The following is a 23,083-nucleotide window of genomic DNA, read 5'->3' on the forward strand; positions in this document are numbered from 1 at the left end:
GGAATGTCATTCCCTCACAGCGCTGCGCAGGAAGCCTGGGGGTCTAAATCATAGCTGAGGATTCCTTTAGAATGCAGAGCTTCTGAAATATAAGAGCAGGCCAACTGAGCAGTGAATGTCTACCTCTTTCCAGATCTAGCCAGAAATCCTTCCATTCAGTCCTAAATGAGGATGCCATTTTAAGGCATGTGTTAATAAAGTTTACATTTTTCTAGGCACATGCCTAGGTACATCTTGCACTACAGTTGAAATAAACTACTCATAATATAAACTAAGATTTATTTAAAACACAGCAGCCTATCTTCTTAAGAGGATTTTAAACAGCAAAACCAGGACAGTGTTAGCAGTAGAACTTTTATAATGTGAGTAAAAATCATAAAAAATAAAGATAAGGTATTAAGAAAGATTTCCCACCCAATACACATCAATATAACTATAAAATGGAAGGGGTAGGGAAGTTACTTAAATAGCAAGGGAAAAAGCTTTCTAAAATGTCTTTGAAAACATATATTTCAGTATTAAATAGTTTTTATTTTGTCTTTCAATGTCCTTTGTAATATAAAACTAGGTCAAGTTAAAAAAATAGAAATATTACCTGAGAATAATCTTCTGTGTATCTCCCATTTTGATTCATATCCCCATTACTGTCACTTTCATTTTCATCAGTTTCAGTAACAGTAGTGAGATGGGATATAGAATTAAATCCTTTTTTGAGGGTAGACTGTGGAAAGTGGCTAAATAATAAAAGAGAATGCAAACACTTTAATCCATACATTTTCTTTCAAATGACAGTCTTCATAACTATTCTTAACAGAATAGTTAACTTGTGTCTCCTTTATTTTGAAAGACTCCTTGGGCAGCATAGAATCCATATCTTCATATATTTCTTATTATTACTGGCTTGGCACTGCACACAAACTTATGATAGAAAGACCTCTTAAATAACCCTCAAAAAAGTAAAACCCAAGCCATCTGAAAACTAGACAATGTCAGAAATGAATAAATTACTATGGCCCCTAGACAAGAAAAAAATACTACTTGAAAGGATGTAAGGCAAAAAATTAAAATGTTTTGTGTCAGAATACTTTTTATCTTTTCCCTCAAAATGGGTCTCCATTGCTACCTAAACACAGGATAACCAAGGAAACCTGTGCAGGCCTATTCTGATACTAGCAAAAGAAAACTTTGTTGCTGACTTCATTGGAGGCAGGAGTAAAAACTGAAGGAAATTTAAGTAATTCTTTGTTAAATGAAGAACTAGAAGAACAAGACCACAACAATTTTGCACACATATTAATTAGACTTAAGTGTGTAATTGTGCTATTACAGTAATAAAGAACAAATTAAAATCTAAGCATGTTTTATCTAGCCCCCTTTCTAAGGACTGAGATAATGAAAGATCATGATCTTTTGCAGTAACAGTCAAAATTATCTTGCCTTTTAGCATTTCAAAATAATTTATTAGAAGAAAAGGAAGAGATTAAAAACTTTCAGTCCCAACTGTGTATCTAAGTCCCTTATCTCATTTACACAGCTATATTATTTGAATTAAATGTTAATACCTGCAATATATTTTTTGCTGCTACCTATTAATTAAATCACAAAGATTAAAGTAGCTAATTGTCATGGAAACTTAGCATATTAAATAAACTATCCTTCCCCAAATGCATTAAGTTGATAATGAAGCAATCAAATACGAAAAACCAATATAAAATCTGTTAAAGTGCAAATACTTCAACATCTTCATTATTAAATCTCTCATTACTTTGATAGCCTGTTAATTGCTTAGAGCATTATAATGTATTTCTACTCCTACTGTTTGAAAACAAGCAGTAATTTAAGTGCTTTTAACTGACAAAATGCAGCTGTATCAGCAAAACAATTACATTCCCAGAATATTCCAAGGTCATGTCATCCATGGACAAATGCTGCTGTTCAAAAGAATTTTTAAAATCTAACAGGTTTATTATCAGTCCATCCAATTATGATGATCAAAATGTAGAACCTGCCACATACGTAATTTAGTCAGTTTATTTAGAGATGTACTCAACAAAAGGTGTACACACCCTAAGAAAATACACAGATCTCCAACAATTCACAACTTATTTTTGGATTCAAGTCTCAGGAAAATTATATCCTCCAAAATGACATCAACCTTTTGGTGTACACTGGGTATAAGATACATTCAATTCTTTGTGACAGAAGCTCAATCAGAATAAAAGAGACAGGATTAATAATTCTAGAACTTGTCTGACTGTTCACATCATAAGCTGAAACCTGACAGAAGTGCATTATGCAGTGTGTCCTGTGGAAAAAAACACAGCTGTGATACATTTTATGGTAATCTTTCTTTTCTTGTCAGGAAGCAAGTATTATGCTGAGCATGGAAGATTGACTAGAAGTCATGTATACAACAATTTCTGAAACTTCTAAGACATCCTATATAAAGACTTTGGTTTTCAAGGGTTTATAGGACTTCTGAACAGTCTTTAACACAAGGCATTTATACAAAGTTGTGTTTTGACCATGAGCTGCTTCATCTACACTCTGTGGGGTCTGTTGTAATAACAATCATGTACGGAGAACCACCTCTTTTATTCATAAACATAACATGTTCCATATCAAACTTGTGATGCCCATGAAAATACTAACTGACTAGTCAATTATTTCCTTGTTATGTGTTAGAATTAAAAAAAGACCAGTAGTTTGAGGAAAAATTTGAAATACTTCAAAGAATATTCTTATTTCTGGCAGAAGTAATCTAGCAAAAATTTTACATCTTTGGGCCCACTGGGTAGAGAATATGGTAATGTGTCTTTGCCTGACAGCACTGTCTGTCCTCCAATGTCAGAAGCCCTGAGAAGTGTGCATCTGCCTAGGTGACTGCCTGTGCTGGGTGTCACAAGTGAGGACCCATGTAGGCATGTCCACACCCTGGGAAGCTTTCTCAGCAGTGCAGTCATAAGCAGAATGTAGGGAGAAACAGCTAAGCCCAGAGACTCACATCTCCAACAGGAAGTGTGTGCTGCACTCCCAAAACAGGAGGTGTTTGTAAGCTTCAAAGACAGGAGGGTGAGTATAATTGCATATGTATCCATCTGTGTGCCCAATTAGAACTTGGAATTAGCTGCAGGAAGGTGTTCAGAAGTTTTTAGGTGTATATTAGCATTTTGTAAGCATCTAGTATACAAACTTAGCTGTTGTATTGCTGATATCAATACTAAATGTACAGTTCATTGATAGCTCTTTAATTATGTGACACCAAAACATCAACAGAATGCTTTGTCCTGATGTGCTGCAGACATGATCTGAGCAGTTTTTCCCTGTGACACAAATAAAGATAAGCCATTGTACTTTCACAATGCTAATGCTGAAACTACATTATATACTTACATGTCTGTTGGAATTTTGATAATATCCAATTTGTATTTAAAAAATAGGCTAGCAATCTCAACATATCTTTCAGGTTTCTCTACCACAGGCTCTGGGAAAAAAGCAACTTGTTAAATATTTGCATTCATAAATGTATTTAATACTATAAATGTTGAGATATAATTTCCAATGGGGATTCATCACCCTTAAATAATTTTCTAAGTATTATCCCATGCACTTGAATGGAACAGAAAAAACAGGGGTGGTTCTAGGTGACAGATCATGAAAAAAATAAATGCTTTACACTCTGATCTTCAGCCTGCAAAGTATTAAATTTTGCCCAATTTATATGTAAGGTTGACCAGGGTAGCTCAAAAACAACTATGACAGCACTTTTTGCCTTTGCCAATTTCCTCTATTTCTCATCCCACTATACTTTGCTAGCCTGCCTGTAACACTTTCATGCTCAAGCTATCTCATATTTAACTCCATTATGCAGTACAGACAACCCTAGGAAAAAAATTACTCTAAAACCATGAGTTGATGCAGCAGGACTAGTCACATACTTTAAATTTTTAAAAGGTGTTCAGAAGCTTCCATGGTTCTGCATCAGAAAGCTTCTGTGTTTGATAACATCCCCTCTTCATTTGCTCCACTACAGTGCTTTTTTCAACATAAATTAAGACATTTCTCAAAGCATGTAGGAAATATGGCTAAGAGGAAGTAATACAAAATTGAGCTAACAGATGATAAGCATGGTCCTGAAATAATTACAAGGTAATGACAAATTTATTTTGCAGTTTTTAGTAGACAGACCTTGGGGTTCAGATGTCACAACAACTTTCTTTTTCAGACGGAAAAGCTTCCAAGGCAGAAGTGGCGGTGGTTCAGGAGGTGCTACCAGAGGACAGGACCTAGTTCTAGTGATCAGGACAGGATGGCTGTGTATATGGGAAAGCCCATATTGCCTCATCTTCTCTGAAGAATCAGCCTATGGAACATGGAAGGATAACCTGACTGGGTCCAATCTTTCTCCTTATGTCTGTCTAACAAACAGGAACAGTATGCACACAAAGGAATCTAACAGCTTGTATAACAAATATACAGTCCACGTGGCAAGACTATCCAAAAACATTATTAGAATTTGATATTCAGCACGAGAAGTATACATAGGTGTTTACATGCATTTCACTTTATATAATAGATTCATCACTTCTTTTAACTTATTTATATAACCATAACATACAATGAATATGTAAGAAAGCAATAGGCACAACATTTGCTTTTAAATAATCATACTTAAAAACTCTTCGGGAAAATGTCCTTACTTCATGCTGAATTTATGAAGTGGAAGAATCCTGAAATCAACTGGTCTTTTGGATACCTTGTAAAAACTCTAATGTATTGCTTTGAACCAACACATCATTAAAGCTAAGATTTTTATTTGATGGATCATTTATAAAACACATTAAAGACAGTTCAGTTGGCCTGTATACCAAAGCCCTTAGCAACAGACTTAATAACAATTTTACATGTGGACATTGAGTGGTGCTCTTCCCACTAAAATAATAATGGTCTAGTACTTAACATCTCAACTGAAAGTTCTGTTACAAGATTAAAAAAAGACCAGTAGCTAGACCATCCTTTTAATTTTAAAAGCACACATGCTAAATAAATCAACAATAACTTATTTCTTTAACATACTCATCAGCAAGTCTCTGATCTCTTCTACTAATTTTAAAATGTTCCTTCGGTTCTGTATTTATGAACTCTGTAGAGAACAATGTTGCGGTTGTCAGTTACTTGAAGAGTGGAGAATGATTTAAATTAAAGATGCCAGTTAAAACATCCAAGATTGAAAAGGATTTTGAAGATAACCAGTTAGGTGTCATAGAGGAGAATTTAGCTGTTGAGTATACTACACACTTGTATGACTCAATTTTTGATATTTTTTTCATTTTATTTGAGCAAACTAAGACAAATTCAAGCCACCACAATCCAAGGAAATCTATACTAGAAAGTAAAGCTAAAAGGGATACTGCAAAAATCTGGGAGGAAAATTCTGGCACAACTGTAGTCAATGCCAAAATTTTCTCCAAGTTTAGGGAGCAACTTTTATCCCAGTGAATTCATTTTCTAATCATTATTTCAATCAGTGTCATTTTCCTCAGCCCTTTAATACAGCTTGAAAATGGTGGGGTTTTTATCCATAAGAAATCCTCTACACTTCTATATTTAACTTCTGTCAACTTCCATTTTTGTATCAAGTCTTTATGAAAATACTAGTTTAGACATATAGATTCATCTGTCTCATCCTATTTGGTCTGCTATACCTCTTTTTCAGTAATCTCTATATCCCAACAGACTGTAGTCATGTTTGAGACTCAGGGTGTTAGGTGGCAGGAAAGATATAAGCCCATGTCCCCACTTCCACTTGCCTTTTGATGACTAGCATTACTTATTATTAGCAAAAAGACAATATTGACTGAGACCTTAAATTAAAATAAATTAAAACAGTATCACAGATAACATGTTAATATTCAAAATTGCATAAAATACACAGCACAATTAAAAAAAAAATAGTGCAAGAATTAAGTGCACTAAAGCATAACACCTGCAAAACATTTCTGGAAATTTCTTTATGAAGCTTACCAGTTTCCTGAGAAGGCAGCTTAAAATGTAATGATCTAACTATGATAGATATAATTTAAATGTACAAAAAAAAAATGAAACCTAATTAATAATCAACTCAAGAAAGCCTGCTCTGGCATTATAAAAAGCTTTCTGAGGAGTGTGAGTGACTAAGTAGAAATTTAAACGTTGTTTTTACCCCAGCTGCATTAAGCACTACACTTTTTCCAGCTGCTTTTACCAGTTACAACACTAATATCAGATATTGATATAAACATGCTATTTCTTATATAACAACAAGCAACATACAGGGAATCTTAACTGTCTTCAAGAAATTAAAATTCATGTTTTTCAAGTAGCCCTTAAAGTAATTACACTTTCCATTCAGAAGTATCTCATCATTATACATTTTCTAGTCCACACCTAGTCTCTCCTATGAGACTTCAGATTCTGGGATCCTGAGGAAACTGGAGGAAAACTCGATAAAATCAGCAGGCTTTTGCAGGGAAATGCATGTTCAGAACACAGAAGTACCAAAACATAAATTTAACTGACAGACATCATCTAGCGACTGTTTCACTGTGCTAATTGTATTCTTTTTGTTACAACATTGTCGCAACAAAATGAAACACTCTGATAACAAAATAAGTAATGCTTTCCTGTCCTGAGAGCACAGAATCTTACCATTTGTGTTAATAAAAAAATGTCCTCTTCAAACAAATGCAGCGGTATACAGCCAGCGTACACGACCATTTCTGGCTGGGTTGGTATGGGCAATTCTACACAGAAAACATCAACATACTTTAGAACAAGGTAAAGAGTAAAAAACGTAGCTGTAGCTCACACTACATTATTGTGCTTTCTCTGCCTTATTTTTATTACTATTTTATTTGTCTGACTCTTATTTTATTCAAAAGAAGAGCTCATTGTAATGCACTTTGAAAAGAAGCCATGCATGGAAAAAAAACACCTCATTTAAATCTTCAACAGCACTTGCATATTTTACTTATTTTTCATAAATGAGTGACAGAAAATACAACTTAAAAATATGACAGATTAGAGGTAGCAAGGTACCTTTCAACATTGGTTTTTTGTTTTATTTCAAATTTTAAAACCAGTAGATACTAGCATAAAAAAATACACATAATCTGTGTAGATGAAGTAAAAACATTCTAATTGGTCAGTACTAGCTAAATGCTTCTCACCAGTGAAGGCAAAATTTGATCTTGCCAACAAAAGGATCCAAAGCCAGAGCTCTGGCCACTGCTACCAAGGGATATGGATTGAGATAAGTAATTTGAGAAATACAGCACCTGATTACTGCTCTCACTTCTGTCAAGCAGATGAAAAAACAGAGGTAATGATGGGTGCCTCAGAAAGTATGAAGCTCTTATCCCACATACCTTATAGAAGCTTGTTTGCCTGTAATTCTGCTATAGGCAAGGAATAGAAACAGAGTCAAATTCACTCTGTTAACCCCAGAAATCTGTTGCACTACACAACCATATGATCATCTCCTACTCTTATCTGTGAAAGAAGCCACTGTCAGAACTCATCCCCATACGGGCCACCAATTGCTGGCACTGGTCCTTGGCACTAATCAACAGTGGATAGGAACTGACTGTCACTGTTAGTTTATTATCTTACTGTAAAACTTTCATACTCTCTCCATGAGTTCTCATGGGCAGCTTCTCACAACACTGACTCCTCTTCTCTTTTTTCCGCACAGCTGGCTGACTCCTTCCTGTCCCTAGCAGCACATAGCACATACTAACCTTTCCTGTCCCTAGCACGACTGCCTGACCCTTTCTGTCCTTAACAGCACATACCAACCCTTACTGTCCCTAGCACAACTGCCTGCCACTTACTCCTCACAGCAGCACAGTCAACTGACTCCAACTCTCCCTTCAACCACCTAACCCACTCTTTTATAAGACCCATCTTTATTGGACCATCCTTATTGGACACAGCTGTGACCTACTGAAGGCAAGGTTGTTCCTACTCTTTGGTAATTAGTACAGCTGCAACTCCTCAGGGGCAAGATTGCCTTCAGTACTATCTCTATTCTCTCACAATCCATCTTCCCATAAGCCACTGCTAATTCCTGAATCATTAAGATAAGACAAGGATGTCTGATAGTCCATTCATGCTGAAGGGAAATTAAAAGTCTAAAACATAAAACTTGAAATATACATCTCTGGATTTAACAAAAAGACAACTCAAAAAGAAAGGTATCTATTTCTCTCTACTTTCCCTTGGTCATCTGAGAAAACTCACAGACAAGATTTCAGTACACAGGTTGTGACAACTGTTTTTCAACAGATTGCTTTTTAGGAAAAAATTCTTCACAAAAAGAGTTGTTAATTATTGGAATAGGCTGCCCAAGGAAGTGGTTGAGCCATCATTCCAGGAAGTATTTAAAAGATATGTAGATGTAGCTCTGAGGAACGTGATTTAGTGGTGGGCTTAGCAATACAGGTTAACAGCTGCATTCAATGAACTTAGAGGTCTTTTCAAACCTAAATGATTCTATGATTCTATCCCCATCTAACAAATCCCATCCCCATCTAATAAATATTTAACTGCAAGTTGCACTAAGAATAGGTATTTTCTGTGAAATGAAATAAAACAAAGCTATCTGCATATAAATAGGCAAGTGTCTGGAAAATACGATTTTTCAGACCTAAACTCTATTTATTTAGAGGGTATGCAACATTTTATTCTCAAAGTCTAATATCTTCACATCTTATATATTCTTCCAGGAATTGAATTATCCAATTAAATATAAGCTAAAGGCAAGTAAGAGTTACTTTCCAATGGATTTTTAGTTTTTCTCACTGCATGCTTGTGATTCCTATGTTAACCACAGCTCTTGTATTAGATGTGGGTTTCAACTTATTCAAAATCAAGGCTACAATTAACTTTAATCTCAGTCCTTACCAATATATCTAATCTGCTACAAACACAGCAATATTAGCTATGATGTCCTGCACATTGCAGAACAGTATGTGCCACAAGGTATACCAATCTCATTGCATGTGAGAAGTATTTCTGAAATAAAAGTATTTAATCAAATACCAGGTAGAATGTAAAGCTATCATATTCAGTCCAGATGGGTTGTGAAATAAAATGTCTGCAGGGCAGACAATAAACAGCAATGAACAAATTATTAGAGCATGCAAATGATTAACCAGGCACATCATATTCACTTTAATAATACCATTACAATAGTAGTGCATTATGCCAGTAGCTTTAAAAATCACATATTATTTGATCTTTTTTTCACTGTACAAAAAATGAGGACAATGTATGCAAATTATTTGGCACCAAGTGTAATGATTAGTGTGGATTCAGCATTTGGGGAAACTAGTTAAAGTTGATAGCCTTTATAAAATTGCACTATTAGATGAAAAATGTTATAATACACAGTACAACAAAACAGATTCAGCAAAGCCTGTTCTTTCTATCCACCAGTGTGGATATAAGAATTCTGGAGTGCTCTGTTAAAAAATTCTGAATCCATCTAGCTACTAGTATTTCACACTTGCAGCTTTGCAAATTCACTTACAGAGAACGAGCACTAAACAACCCAAAAAAATGCTTCTGTCCCTTCAAGAAGGGAAAGTAAGATTTTAATCGATCAATGTAAAATACATATCCAATCACTTAAAAAGAAAGGCCAGGAATTAAAATTGTTGGTTTTAACAGATCTTAATCATTTTTATTTGTTTATCATATGTTTTGCATATGATTTGCAAAGAATTTTCTCACTCTTAATGTTTCTTTTAAATATTTATCTATCAAACAAGAGCTGATGGTGTAGTATAACTTTCCAAGGACTAATGATGCCAGATGAGGACCACAAAGGTGATGTGAAGGCTGGAGAACCTCTCCTATGAAGAAGGGCTGGAAATTTTGTGTTGTTCAGCCTGAATTAGAGAAGGCTCCAGGGAGATCTTAGAGTAGCCTTCCAGTATCTAAAGAGGGGTTTACAGGAAAGCTGAAGAGAGATTCTTCAGGCCATGGAGTGATAGAACAAGGGGCAATTGTTTTAACTGACCCCTCTGAAAGAGGGCAGGCTTAGATGTAGAAAAAAATTTCTTTGCTGTGAGGATGTTGAAGCACCAGAATAGGCTGGTCAGAGAAGCTATGGATGCCCCATCCCTGTATGTGTTCCAGGCCAGGTTGCATGGGGGAGGCTGTGAGAACGCTGGCTTAGTGGAAGATGTTCCTGCCCATGGCAGAGGGTTGGAACTAGATGATCTTTAAGGTTGCTTCCAACCCAAACCATTCTATGAAAACACATCAGTTGGCTTTCAATATCCTGACCATCAGGTGTGCAGATCAGATGTTAACTTTTGCTGCTGTGATAGATACAGATTAGCTTTGCCTATTGGAAGGTATTTTTGAGTTTTCAGAAAAGTAACCTGTGTACTCTTCAGAGGTGACACAAATATCGCAGAATGCTGATATGCACTTGAAAAACCAAAACATTAGGCTTCAGTCTTGTAAATGAAAACTCTTGAATAGGTAAAAGAAAAATTATAAGAAAGCTACAGTGATGTGACGTTTATCTCATTGACACAGATGATTACAGATCTACTTGTTTGATTTCAAAAACTTCTAAGTATAATAATAATCTCAACACTTCTGTGACATAGAAAATATTGTCTTTAATTACAAAACTTGTATCAAGGCATAATGAGACTAGCAAAATACATGGTTGATTTGTAGAACAAACTCCTAAATTCCTAGCTAGTGCCCTTTCAAATGGAATAGTGTTCCCTTTCCAGCAGTTCAGAAATTATTAAGAAACTCAGTAGTCTGGAAACTTAAATACAAGCAAAGCGGTGATTCTTTACAGGAATAAGGTGAATGAGTACCTTGCTGCATAGGTAAAACCTTACAAAAGGAAGGCCTTCTAAAATCATGGCTCAGGCCTGCTACTTTGGCTAAGCAGAAAAGGACTACGGGAAAGTGACTCAGCTGAGTTAGAGGCAGAAAAACAAGGTATGTCACCATCGCGTGTTCACATCGTGGTGTGTGGTGGTTGGTTGAATTATGTTTGTTATGATTTAAAAGTATGTAACTGATAAAGGCCTGACTGCATAAAAAAGGCCTGTTTTTTACAATAAAGAAGCTCTCCTTTGCACATGCCTGGGGACCCTGCATCTCTTCGGACCCTCACCTCACAGTACCTCACCTCACATCATATCATTTCAGTGTAATAACTGCTCATAAAACAGGGGGATACCCTAAGTATGCAAGGTTTGTTACCAGAACAAAAAGCTGCTGAGTGGAAAAGTACAGTAGGAACATATGAATTGTCTGCCAAAACTTCCCAAAGACTGGCTGACTGATAAAGTCAGATCAAAAGTCAGTCAGAGAAGTCCTTTATTAAAGACAAAGTTGGTTGCTCTCAGGAAGGGCTCAGACTGACCATATCAAGGGCTTGTTATTCAGCTGGATCCATGCAACCGTACGAATAGAGAAACAAGTTCAATGCTTCAATGATCCTGCTACTCATACTGTGTTTGTGGGGTGCAGCAGGCATTGGTCTGACTGTGCAAGTGGCTTGGAACTGCATATGTTTGTACTGGATCAGGCCGGGTTTGAGCTTTCATCAGGGCAGCCCTTGTGGTGCCATTTTAGATACATCACCAAAACACTGGGGTAACACACGAGTACGTCAGTGACTACTGAGCCAAGCCGCACACCAATAAATCCTCTGGTTCTCACTCCACTACCCCAGCAAGAACACTGGGGGTGGGCAAAGGGTTCAGTCCTCATTCTCTGCTCCATCCCACTGTGGGGAGTGACCTGGTGGATGGGTGGTGCCTTAGCTGCCAGACAGCATCAGTTCACCACAGTATTATAGCCCACACAAAATCAAAAGCCTGTAAGAGAAGTTTCCAAGTATTTAGGAGTAACTGATACTTCAACGTGCCATGAATAACAAGGTCATGAATATACAATGCAATGAATACAGAAAGTTTTGCCATTTTAAAAGTCAAATATAAATAATATCTGGAGTAGTTGAGTATCTCTTTAGAAACAGTCCATATTTATTACAAAGAAGAAAAATTTCCTTTAAGTCAACAGTCAACAGGCAGAGTGAAAGCTTGCAGAAGGGAAGTAAGCAATTTTATCATGCTGGGAATGAAACAGTTTTCACATCACTTGAAATGAAAAAAAAAAAAAAAGAAAAAAGTATTGCCGCATTAAGTAAAGTCACTGTTACAAAATTCCACATTTCAGAAACATTTTACAACTACTGCCTCTGGAGTCTGACTTTGAATCAAGACCTAGTTTCAGATGTTATTTTATGCACAACAATGGTTCTACTGTCCTGAGCCACTCTGCAGATTGTGTGTCTCATAAAGCCTGCAAGATTTCCCTCTTTTGGCTACACTCTCACAACAAAAATGTATCATAATTCAGTATTATTTCAAACTTCAATTCCTTTTTTTTCCCCCTTTCAGTCTAATAATTTTAAATTTGCTCTGTTACTATAGAGATACCTACCTCTTACTCTTCTCCAAAAGTCTGTTTTGGTTCAAAATTAGGATAAAATAGTTCTTTGATCAGTGTACTGAATTAATAATCTTTCTAAATAACCTCTTCACAGGACACTAATTGGCTTTCAGAAAAAAGCATAAATTGTGCTTTAAGTGGCAGGATAAAGATCTAAATATCATGTCACTTATCACATGGAAGCACTGCCCCTTTTTTTTAATGCCCTTTCACTCATTTTGCACACTTTCTAGAATACATATCTTAGATCCTTTTACTTCCCTTCTGCTTTCTTTTCTCCATCACATGCTTGAATACTAGTTAGTCACTTATATTCACATGAAACACCTCATTTCCTATTCCACACGTGCTATGCTAAAGCAAACTACATTCCTTCAATATATTTTAAAATTTATTGCTGTTTAACTCATTTCGTGGTATGTATGGTAGGAATTTAAAGAAATATATTTGCTGATGACAAACTACAATCTTAGTTTGCTGTAGTTTAAAATTATTTAAATCACTTATTTTAATCAGGAATCAAGAAGCAGGATACCATTTATGTAGTAAATTTCATTTTTACTTTGCAGTTATGTAGTAAATTTCATTTTTACTTTGCAGTTATTTCCCTTAGGAAGATGTTCTACCTATTCTCACATACTGATTTGCAACTGCAAATTATTCCAGTTAATAAGTGGTTTTTGCTGCTAGTCACATGGAAATGCCACATGTATCCAAACATAAGCAAAGCTAAGACTATATAAGCTTATTGTACATTTGTGAAGATCTTCTATAGTTTATGCTAATAAATTTGAAATATCTTGGTTGATTGTTTATCTGTCTGATTAGTATTTATTTGTAATTTGTTTAAAATGTATTTTCTTGAGATTTTTTGTTTGTTTGTTTTTAACATTAAATATAAATGCACAAAGCAAGAATTTGCTTAATTTTTATGCTCTTATGAATATATCAATATAGGAATCAAATTCACCACTATGTATTTCCTGGACAAAGATAAAAAAAAATTAGATTTACATCATGGAGTGAATTGTAACAAATATCTCCCCAGCTCCCCTGCCCTTTGACAAAGAAGCGTTCCTACTTTTTCCAATTGCAATTTTGTGTATAAAGTGGATATTGAACAAATAAATTACAAAAGAGGAAGGATTGCTGGAACTGTAAGACAGTTCGCCACTACAACAAAGTACTGCAATATACTATTTTAATCTATGTTGCAGAATAGGTTAGAATGACTTCAGTGTGTAATGTGAGCTATAAATAACTACAATTTAAACCAAAAAAAAAGAGTAAATACAACCTCCCCCCAGTTAAGTTCAAAACCAAATTAAAGCAAAGCCTTTTGCTTTAAATATAACTCCTGTCTGTATTTTTAGCTTCAAAACAATAGGACTTACTTTCAGTTAAGTCCTGAAGGTCTTGGGCTTTTGCCAACTTTTCTGGAGACTGAAGTGCTACCTTGCCTTTTTCTTTCTCTCCTCTTTTTTTTTTCTTTTCTACTTTTTTCTGCTCTGCTTTTTCTATTAAGCAAAATAAAGATTAAATATTTTTCTTTCTCAGATAAAAACTTTCAGCCATCAAATGTCATACAGTGTAAATGCTTTAATAAGATTTTAGATAAATTTTTAAAAGAATCAACCACAAACTCTTTAAAGTCAAGAGTTGAGATACAATAAAAATCTAATGCAATTTAATTAAAATAAATAAAAAATAAAAAGTAGTCCTTAAGATGTAAATGAAGATTTACTGAGAAGGAGCCAGAAAGGCTACGGTTCCACCTTTTAGTTATTGCACAACTTTTATGTCCTTACTACAATGTAAGAAATTATTGTATTTCTGGCACTGTGCCAAATATTTTCTTCATGAGAGTCCTTGCTCTCATGCATCAGTAATTTAAAAAAAAAAAAAAATCACATAGACAATGCATAGATTCCCAATGGACATGGAAGTAGAATGTCTCCCACAAACCGAATATTCTTTGAAGTCTTAGAATTTAGACTACAGGAAAAGACTTCTTAAATGCATTAAAAAAAAAAAATCATATAATTATGGAATGGCTTGGGTTGGAAAGGATCTTAAAGATCATCTAGTTCCAACTCCCCTGCTGTGTTCAGGGACACCTTCCATTAGAGCAGGTTGTTCGAAGTCCCATCCTGGCCTTGACCTCTTCCATGGATTGGGCAACCAGAACTTCTTTGAGGAATCTGTGTCAGGAGCTCTCTACTGTCAGAAAAAATTTCCTTCTAATACTCAATCTAAACCTGCTCTCTGTGACTTTAAAGCTATTCACTCTTGTTCTATCACTACATGCCCTTGTAAAAAGTCCCACTCCAGCTCTCTGGTAGGCCCCCTTTAAGTATTGGAAGGTGCTCTAAGCCTTCTCTTCTCTAGGCTGAACAATCCCAGCTCTCTGACTGCCTTCATAGGAAAGGTTCTCCAGCCCTCTGATCATCTTAGTGGCCCTCCTCTGGACTCGTTCCAACAGGTCCATGTCTTTCTTGTGCTGGGACCCAGAGCTGGATGCTTCTCTCCAGGTTGGGGTCTCGCAAGAGCAGAGTAGAGGGGGAGACTCACCTTCCTCATCCTGCTGACCACACTGCTTTGGATGCAGCCTAGGATACAACTGCCTTTCTGGGCTGTGAGCACACGCTTGGCTCATGTACTGCCTCTCATCCACCAGATCCCCCATGTCCTTCTCCACACGGCTGCTCTCAGTTCTTCTTCCAGTCTGCATTCATGCCTCAGATTGTCTCAATCCAGGTGCAGCACCTTGCACTTGGACTTTCTGAACCTCATTAGATTCTCATGGGTCCAATTCTCAAGTTTGTCCAAGCCCTTTTGGATGGCATTCCTTCCTTCCTTTGTGTCAACTGCACAGTACAATTTCACAGCTTCAAAGAATCACAGTGGTCCAATCTGGTCCAACCTCCCTGCTCCACCAGGGTCAGACTAGAGCATATGGCACAGGATTGCATCCAGACAGTTCTTGAATATTTCCAGTTTAAAGCCATTCCTAGCGAGGGAAAGCCTCTCCGGGCAATGTGCTCCTGCTTGGTCACTCACACAGTAAAGTTCTTCCTCATGTTCAGGTGGAACTTCTTGTGCACCAGCTTCTGCCCATTGCTTCTCTTCATATTGTTCAGCACCACGGAGCACAGCTTGGTTTCATCTTCTTGGAACCCATCTTTTAGATACTTATACACATTGATGAGGTCTCCTCTCAGTTGTCTCTTCACAAAGCTGAACAGGCCCAGCTTCCTCAGCCTCGCCTTGTCAGAGATGTTCCAGTCTCCGAATCATCTTCATTGCCCTCTCTGCTGGACTCACCCAGGAGCTCCATGTCTGTAATGTGCTGAAGAGTCCAGGTCTGGACACAGCATTCCAGATGAAGATTGAGTACAGGGGTAGGATCAGCTCCCTCGACCTGATGGCAATGCTCTTCCTAATGTATCCCAGGACATCATTGGCCTTCTTGACCCCCAGGGCAAACTGCTGACTCAGGGACAGCTTGTTGCCCACCAGGATCCCCAGGTCCTTATATCTCATGGTGACATGGATGGCTTTGTGTCATCCAAACATTAATCCCAAACATCAACAGAACATGTCAACACTGAAGCTTTTAGCCTCAGTGTTGGAGATTATAGAGCTGTATCAGACACGATGGTTCCCTGATTCTTAGTGATTTCAGTTACTAATGAACTTTTAAGTTTTAGGCAGGATTACATTTACTTTGTTTTCAGGGAAAAAAATGACAGCACCCTGTTGGATGAACAACAGTGCTGTTCCAAGTGACATGTCCATTCCAAACTCTAAAATGTCTACCACACTGATGGCTGGGTCAAAATGATAGCAGGATTTCCTAAGAAGAGAGAATACTACCTCAGCAAGGTAACTTCTAAGACTTTTATAACACTTTAGACATCGGGACATAGTATTTGGGATTCAAAGCGAGGAAGTCAGTGATTTTTCCAAAATTCTAGGAAGAAATAGAAATTTTAGCATGTGATTTGTACTCTCCAAAGGCATGAGAAGTGTTGCAAAATTGCACCCATGTCTTCAAGTTAAAAACAGCAACTAAGAAAACAGTCTCAAATAAAAATAAAGAAGAATAATATACTGGAACAAATAAGTTTCTAAATCTAATTTTTTTTAATTTAAATGTTAGCATGATTAGCAGCTCTTAAAGAAAACTATTGCCTCTACCCAACAGCATAAAATAAAAGTTGCAATAAATAAAAATGCAGGTAGATGTTACAACATATTTGTCATAACTCTGTAGATAATCACACTTTACAACACCCATTATGAAATGTATAATTAATTGATGGTCAGAGAAGTGTTGCCTTTGAAGAAACCCTCACCTCTCTGATTGGTATCTCTCTGCAAGGAACCAGACTTTAGAGAAATTACTGTGACATGGAGCTGAAAAAATCTCTGACAGTAAATGAAGCTATTTTTATAAAATAAAAGACTAGTACTGCTTCTCATGAGATCTATAGCTAAAACAAAAGTATTTTGAATATAAATCACTGCAACATGTTCAGTGAAACAACAAACCCACAGAGTTGTATGTGGCAATATATGCAAAACATACTTATTTGAAACGGAGATGATGTTAACCTTATTTATGCTTGGCCTACAAAAATTAGACTATGTAAAATTACAAACCTTTGCTAACGTTTTTGGCTGTCTCTGCTCTCTCAGTTGTATCTGGCATCTTACTCACAGATAAAAGTTCACTTTTTAACTCTGAGTCTCTGCTCTCTTCAGGTTTTGTGTCATCCTGAGTAATCTCAAGTTCTGGAGCCTTCTTTTCTGGCAACTTGAATTCTGGCACAATCTCTTTCAAAAAGCCCCAAACTTTGTCCAAGTATTCAGGCCTTTAAGAGAAAACAGAAATGTATATGTCATTTGTGGACATATAGGGATATTTCCAATAAGAGAAGAAAGTGTGATTTTCATTTAGACAGCACTATACCACGACTGACAGTCCAACTCTAAAAAATGCTACTGGGTTATTTTAGTAGATAGAACACACTCAGTGTCCGAAATATTTGTTGAGACAGCTTATGGAAAGACCCATAAAAAAAGAGATGGCGGTTAGAGATGTATGCAAATAAAGCATCCTTTCTCAAGATTTTTAGCAGATACAAGTTGTGGCAGAGAAACTTGCAGACCACTTTACAACTACACTATATAATATCGTGATTCTATCTCTGTATATTAAAAAGCTTCTCAAAAATACTTCCAAGCTGGAAAGTTTTTGATCTGATGTAACAGCTGCAGTCATGTTGATTTTCAACAGAAACTCAGTGATTCCAGAAATAATCTCAGAGTCATGAATGAGTTTCATGCAAGCAAACTGCATTCAACTTTTTTTAAAAAAATAAAATAAGTGATTGTAAAATGAGCTAAAGTCATCTTATACTACTATTCCAAAGACTCTGTAGTATTCACATTCTCATATTCCATTATATAATGTATTTGTAGTAAGTGAATACTGTTTTTTGCTGTTGAAGTTGTAAAACTAACTATAAAAAGAAATAAAATTTAGGCTACTTATATTTTTAAATCCATGAACTACATACACACTACTGTAGGACACAAATATATCAAAAACCTAAATAGCAAGCATAGCTTGAGACATAAAAATTACTGAAAAATGGAATAAAATATTCTTTGAAATTATTTATTAGCAAAATACGGTTATAAATAAACAACTATATTTAAGTAAATTATATATAAACCATAACTATTTGTTATCTATATATTCATTTGAATGTATATCTCAAAAGGCAAAAAGGTGTAATTCAAAAGAAAAGTCTAAATATTTAGTATCAGGGTAATTAATTTACTAAAAAGAATGTTAAGCAGAAAAGTCAGAATGCTTTTCTTTAAAAAAATAAAATTAACATAAAACACACAGGAAACAAGAAAAGCATTATCGTAGGTAGGAAACACTATTTTTGGTTGAAACTAGAAGTCTGATAACTGTTACAATTTAAAGGGTAGAAACACCATACTAGCTGACATTGATTACTTCCAAATTCATGACATGTGCTTCCTATGGTATATTCAGATATAAAATTATTATTATAAGCAGACATCTTAGAACTTCATACTAAATGAAACAGATTTCTGTAACCTCGTTTTCCTCATGCTGTTTAAAATTAGTTAAATTAATTTTATAAAGAACAGGCATCAGCATGATAAATAGCTTTACAAGAAACTGTATGACTTACAAAGAAAAACACAATAAAATTACATTTCTCAAAGGTACATTTCCCAAGTGCCTGAACTATAAACCATTCACTTTCCAAAATTGATGGTGAAGGACTTTTAGGGCTCAGCTTTATTTTTCATAATGCTTTATAGAATTAAATATTAAACAACTGATACATAAATTGTTAAATAAAATAACTTACTGGAGAGGAATAACTTCTGGTATCCATCCAGTCAGTGTTTGTAGAACTGTAAATTCCTCCATCTCTCTTTTTCCAGTTTCATGTATACTATAAGACAAAGCAGACTTATTACCATTATAATGTTACCAACTACAGTAAACTCTGTAGTCTACATTGCTTTCTGTAATAAGACCATGTAATAAGGAATAAGATCATACACAGAATAGTTTGATGAAAAACAAGTCATTACTTGCAATTTTAGGAGTTTTCCAAACCACTGCTGACTACTCCCCTACAAAGTGAATTATTTTAGCCATTATTTTACTGCTCTATCTGGTACAATGGCATTTTTTTTCCAACTTTGTTAGCAAGCATACTATGTATACTTGCACACAGTTCAGGGTTGGAGATTGGGTTTGAAATCCCTTACGCTAAAACAGGGTTATGACTCTACAACTTCCATTTCCTAAGCCGCTCCTCTAGCTTCCAGGTTATTCTGAACAAGCTGATTCACTCTAGCTGGTTCACTCACTTCCAAGCTGGTTCACTTCTACTCTAGCAAAGTTCACTCTTTCAAACTGACACTCTGCTGGTCTCTGGAGGGGTTTCCTGAAAGGACCAAGGCAGAAGCCATCACTTGTATGGCTAACCCTTGTGCTCTGGAGAAATGCAGTATGTCAATCACATTCCTGCAAACAGAATTTCATAACAGGCACCTCTCGGCAACTCCTTAGCCTGTGTCAACATACTTTAGATGACTCTTCTGACAAACATAACTTGATATGATGAGAACAGGGAAGCTTCACTACCCAGATGTGTGTTTTCAATTATTTTCTCAAAGTTATTAATTTAAACTCTTGGTGTTCATTCCTCATCTCATAGGAACCTGTAGCCTTAATTGTAAATTACTGCATCATAGGCACATACAACAGCACAACTGTAGCAAAGGTATCAAAAACAGCTCACAAAACTGTACTTTCAATATTGTTTGAGTCAATACTGGTCAAGGCTCACAATAACAATTTCATTAACAGTTCACAGGTACTTCTGTTTAGCAGAAAGCCACATGTGAAGTTTTCAGGAATAATGTCAAACAAATGAAGCAAATAATAAGAGTACTCCAGTTTCTTTGTGAGTTTTCTGTGAATAAATTTACAAACACATCTAAAAATGAAACCCTGTGCCTTCTGTAGCTATAGAGGATTTTGTTTTATTGATTTAAGTGTCAGCTTTCGGAAGTGTATAACTGTCATTAGAAAATATATTTCCTATGTATACTAAATCAACCTTTTGCTGTTACCACGTGACTTCACAAAACAAACCAAAAGTGAGATGACAAAACATACCTAGTATTTGCTAACTTAATTATAGCTTTGGACAGCAACATTGGCCAAAGTTCATTTTGGCAGGTTGTAGCTGGTAATAACAAATTCTCCTCTTCACTGAACGGCATAGTGTCATCCACAATGATCTTTCTCCAACACCCCTGTGACAGGGGAAGGGGAGGAAAGCAGAAAGAAAAAAACTAGTTTGTGGGCTGGCAAGTTAAGAGTATGTAAGAGAACTTTTAATGCTTTCCCAAGAACCCAATTCTACTGTAACTTGATTTACATCACAGATGGCTTTAAAAAAAGTTCTCACATAATCTATGAGAAACATGGAAACAGCATTCATAGCATTTTATTACTGCTCTGACTTATTTGTTCCAGAGATTAATCTAATTGCTGCTATTTCCAAATATATTTCATCTCATATGTGTAGCACATCATGTGCATGCATTCCGTATTGTTTCTTCAGTTGCCATGACAGATGCCTGAGAAACATTAATGATTAAAAAAAAGGCTTAACTAAGATAGCAGCTTTTTAAATGCCTCTTTAGATATCAGTCTGGAAAATATTTGTGATATAAACAGTCCCCCTTGCTTCCCAAAAACTACCTGGGGATATTGACTGGCAGTTAGTCTCCTGTTAAGCATTACAACAGTACTTTATAAAACACTATACTAAACTACACAAAATGATCAAATGTAAAAAAAAAAAAAAAAAAAAAAAAAGATATATTAAAAAAATTCTGTATTTCCAGGATAAGAAACAAACAGGTAAGACAAAGTACTGATAGTACTGATATCTCCAATATCAGATACTTCATTAGTAAACTGAGCTAATATTCCACAAAATAATCTTGTCTACCATTCTCCAAATAAAACTCTCTGTCCTAATGATGAAGATATAATAGAAAACAGGTGGGCCAATAGCAATTACTTCTGTTAATTCACTCACAAAATAATGAAGAATGACCAAATCACTAAAGTGTTCATCATGTGTTATCAGAGTGCAAAACTATTGTTCTCTGTTTGTAACTAAACTATGGATTCAATCTGAAATGACAGCTGATTAATGCTATGAATTCTATATGTCTAACGTGAAAACAAATTTAGGCCAGAAGTCAAAGATATTCAAAAAGCATAAGAAGCTAATATTTTTTAGGATAAGAACCATTATGTGACAACCAAAACAAAATATTTAAACTTCCCTAGTTTGAAAAGGACCTAGTCAGGAATATGATCACATATTCATCTCCTCTTCCAATAATTGCTGAAGTTCACTAGGGAGAACAGAACAAGTTGATAAGTAAAGGAAAAGAAACAAACAAAAAAAATTTTTTTAATTTTTAAAAAGTGGGGCAGGTCTACAGAGGGAAAAAAGTGAGAAAAAAATAACTACAGGAACAAGTTCAATAAACCTCAGGAATGCAAAGTGAAAGTAGAACATGGGACAGAATTTATTTATTGTGTCAATTATGTGAAGAAACCATTATACACAGGTTTGATGTCGTGCACAACAATGCCTTCAGGATTCAATGCAGAACCTTAGTGAAATCAGTTCGTTATTCTTCCACCTTTTGCCATCTTTTTCATTTAATTTTCTACTTTCTCCTATGAAATATCTTTCTCCTCTATTTCTTCTGATATTTTCTTTCCTTGTTTATACATTTTGTTTGATCTTCCAACAGGTGACCCTCTTTCGTTCCTGTTTTTCTTTTTGCAAAATACAGCTGAATACTCAGAGGGAAAAAAAATGAATAAACACGCAGGCCCAAACAGAAAAAAAGACAAAGAGTGTTACAAAAAGTGACGAAAGTGACAAAGAAAATGAAGCACACTGGTAACTCTTAGATATGCTTTGAAATGTAGTCTTTTACCAAATGACTTCATAATATCTGCAGCATTAACTTCACACACAGAATAATGTCCTCTGCTGAGGAACTTGGACAACACAATGTATGCCTTCTCAAACTCATGCAACTTATTTCTGTATGAATATACGATATTCCACAAGTGAAGGCAGTAGTAAGGGGTGAGGAAAGCACAGGCATGTAAATCAGGTAAGTGCTCCCCTTACAGAGAAGGTCACTTTCAAGCTTTTATTTCCAACTCACTGTCTCAAAAATGTTTTCAACTTTGGGCAACTGGAAGTTTAGTAGGGTTAGTTATATGTCTTAGCATGCTGTGACATTTTCTGTTTCCAAAAGGCAAATGTAACTGAAATAATTCCAACAACATAGATAACTTTTAGATGTCAGTTCTTTTATATGTTACTATTTCTTTATTAAAATGAGGTTCAATATGTAATTAAGTGTTCCCTGTTGACTGCCAAATGTGTTAAGAAATGATTATCTGTTATCTTTAGAAATCCTTGGGATGTTTCAGTTTTACCAGTACCTCTTCAGAAAATGGTCCGCACACTGGAAGTATCTAACTATCTTTAAATACACTCAGAAACAAATAGCTTTGTAAAGTCAGCCAACTGAATTACTTAAATATAAAAAAAAAAAAAAAAATAGCCTAATATACCAGAGGTGTGGGCCACATGTCTGACTCTACTAAGCATTTGCATCAAACCTGAAAAACTACAAAAATATTGCCTTTGCAAGTAATAATACTTTTATCAGGCCACAAGTTGTACAAAAATCACATGAACTGTAAGAGGCATTTTAATTAAAAAGCATTCAAATCAAAAATTTGTCAGTTTTTCTACTCCTAAAAATCTAAGTATTTTCAATAATAAAATGTATGTCCAGTAATCATTATGTCCAATAATCATTAAAATTTGCCATGCTAGTTGCATCACATTTTTGTATTTTT

At 35.5% G+C, this 23,083-nt stretch overlaps 1 protein-coding gene across 2 annotated transcripts in view; it reads right to left on the reverse strand.

The window, feature by feature from the left end:
* Positions 1–23,083, reverse strand: part of ADGB (androglobin) — a 98,173-nt gene that overhangs the window by 55,322 nt on the left and 19,768 nt on the right. For both annotated transcript variants that reach the window (XM_053973252.1, XM_053973250.1), the window contains exons 6-13: positions 20,285–20,424; positions 18,960–19,046; positions 17,203–17,414; positions 13,932–14,054; positions 6,688–6,782; positions 4,189–4,363; positions 3,394–3,484; positions 596–734 (exon numbers count right to left, since the gene is read on the reverse strand). In XM_053973252.1, coding sequence (XP_053829227.1) covers positions 596–734; positions 3,394–3,484; positions 4,189–4,363; positions 6,688–6,782; positions 13,932–14,054; positions 17,203–17,414; positions 18,960–19,046; positions 20,285–20,424 — 1,062 coding nt within the window. The remainder of the gene's footprint in view (positions 1–595; positions 735–3,393; positions 3,485–4,188; positions 4,364–6,687; positions 6,783–13,931; positions 14,055–17,202; positions 17,415–18,959; positions 19,047–20,284; positions 20,425–23,083) is intronic.

Source organism: Vidua macroura, chromosome 3, assembly GCF_024509145.1.
Source record: "Vidua macroura isolate BioBank_ID:100142 chromosome 3, ASM2450914v1, whole genome shotgun sequence".
In the NCBI taxonomy this organism is placed as follows: domain Eukaryota; kingdom Metazoa; phylum Chordata; class Aves; order Passeriformes; family Viduidae; genus Vidua; species Vidua macroura.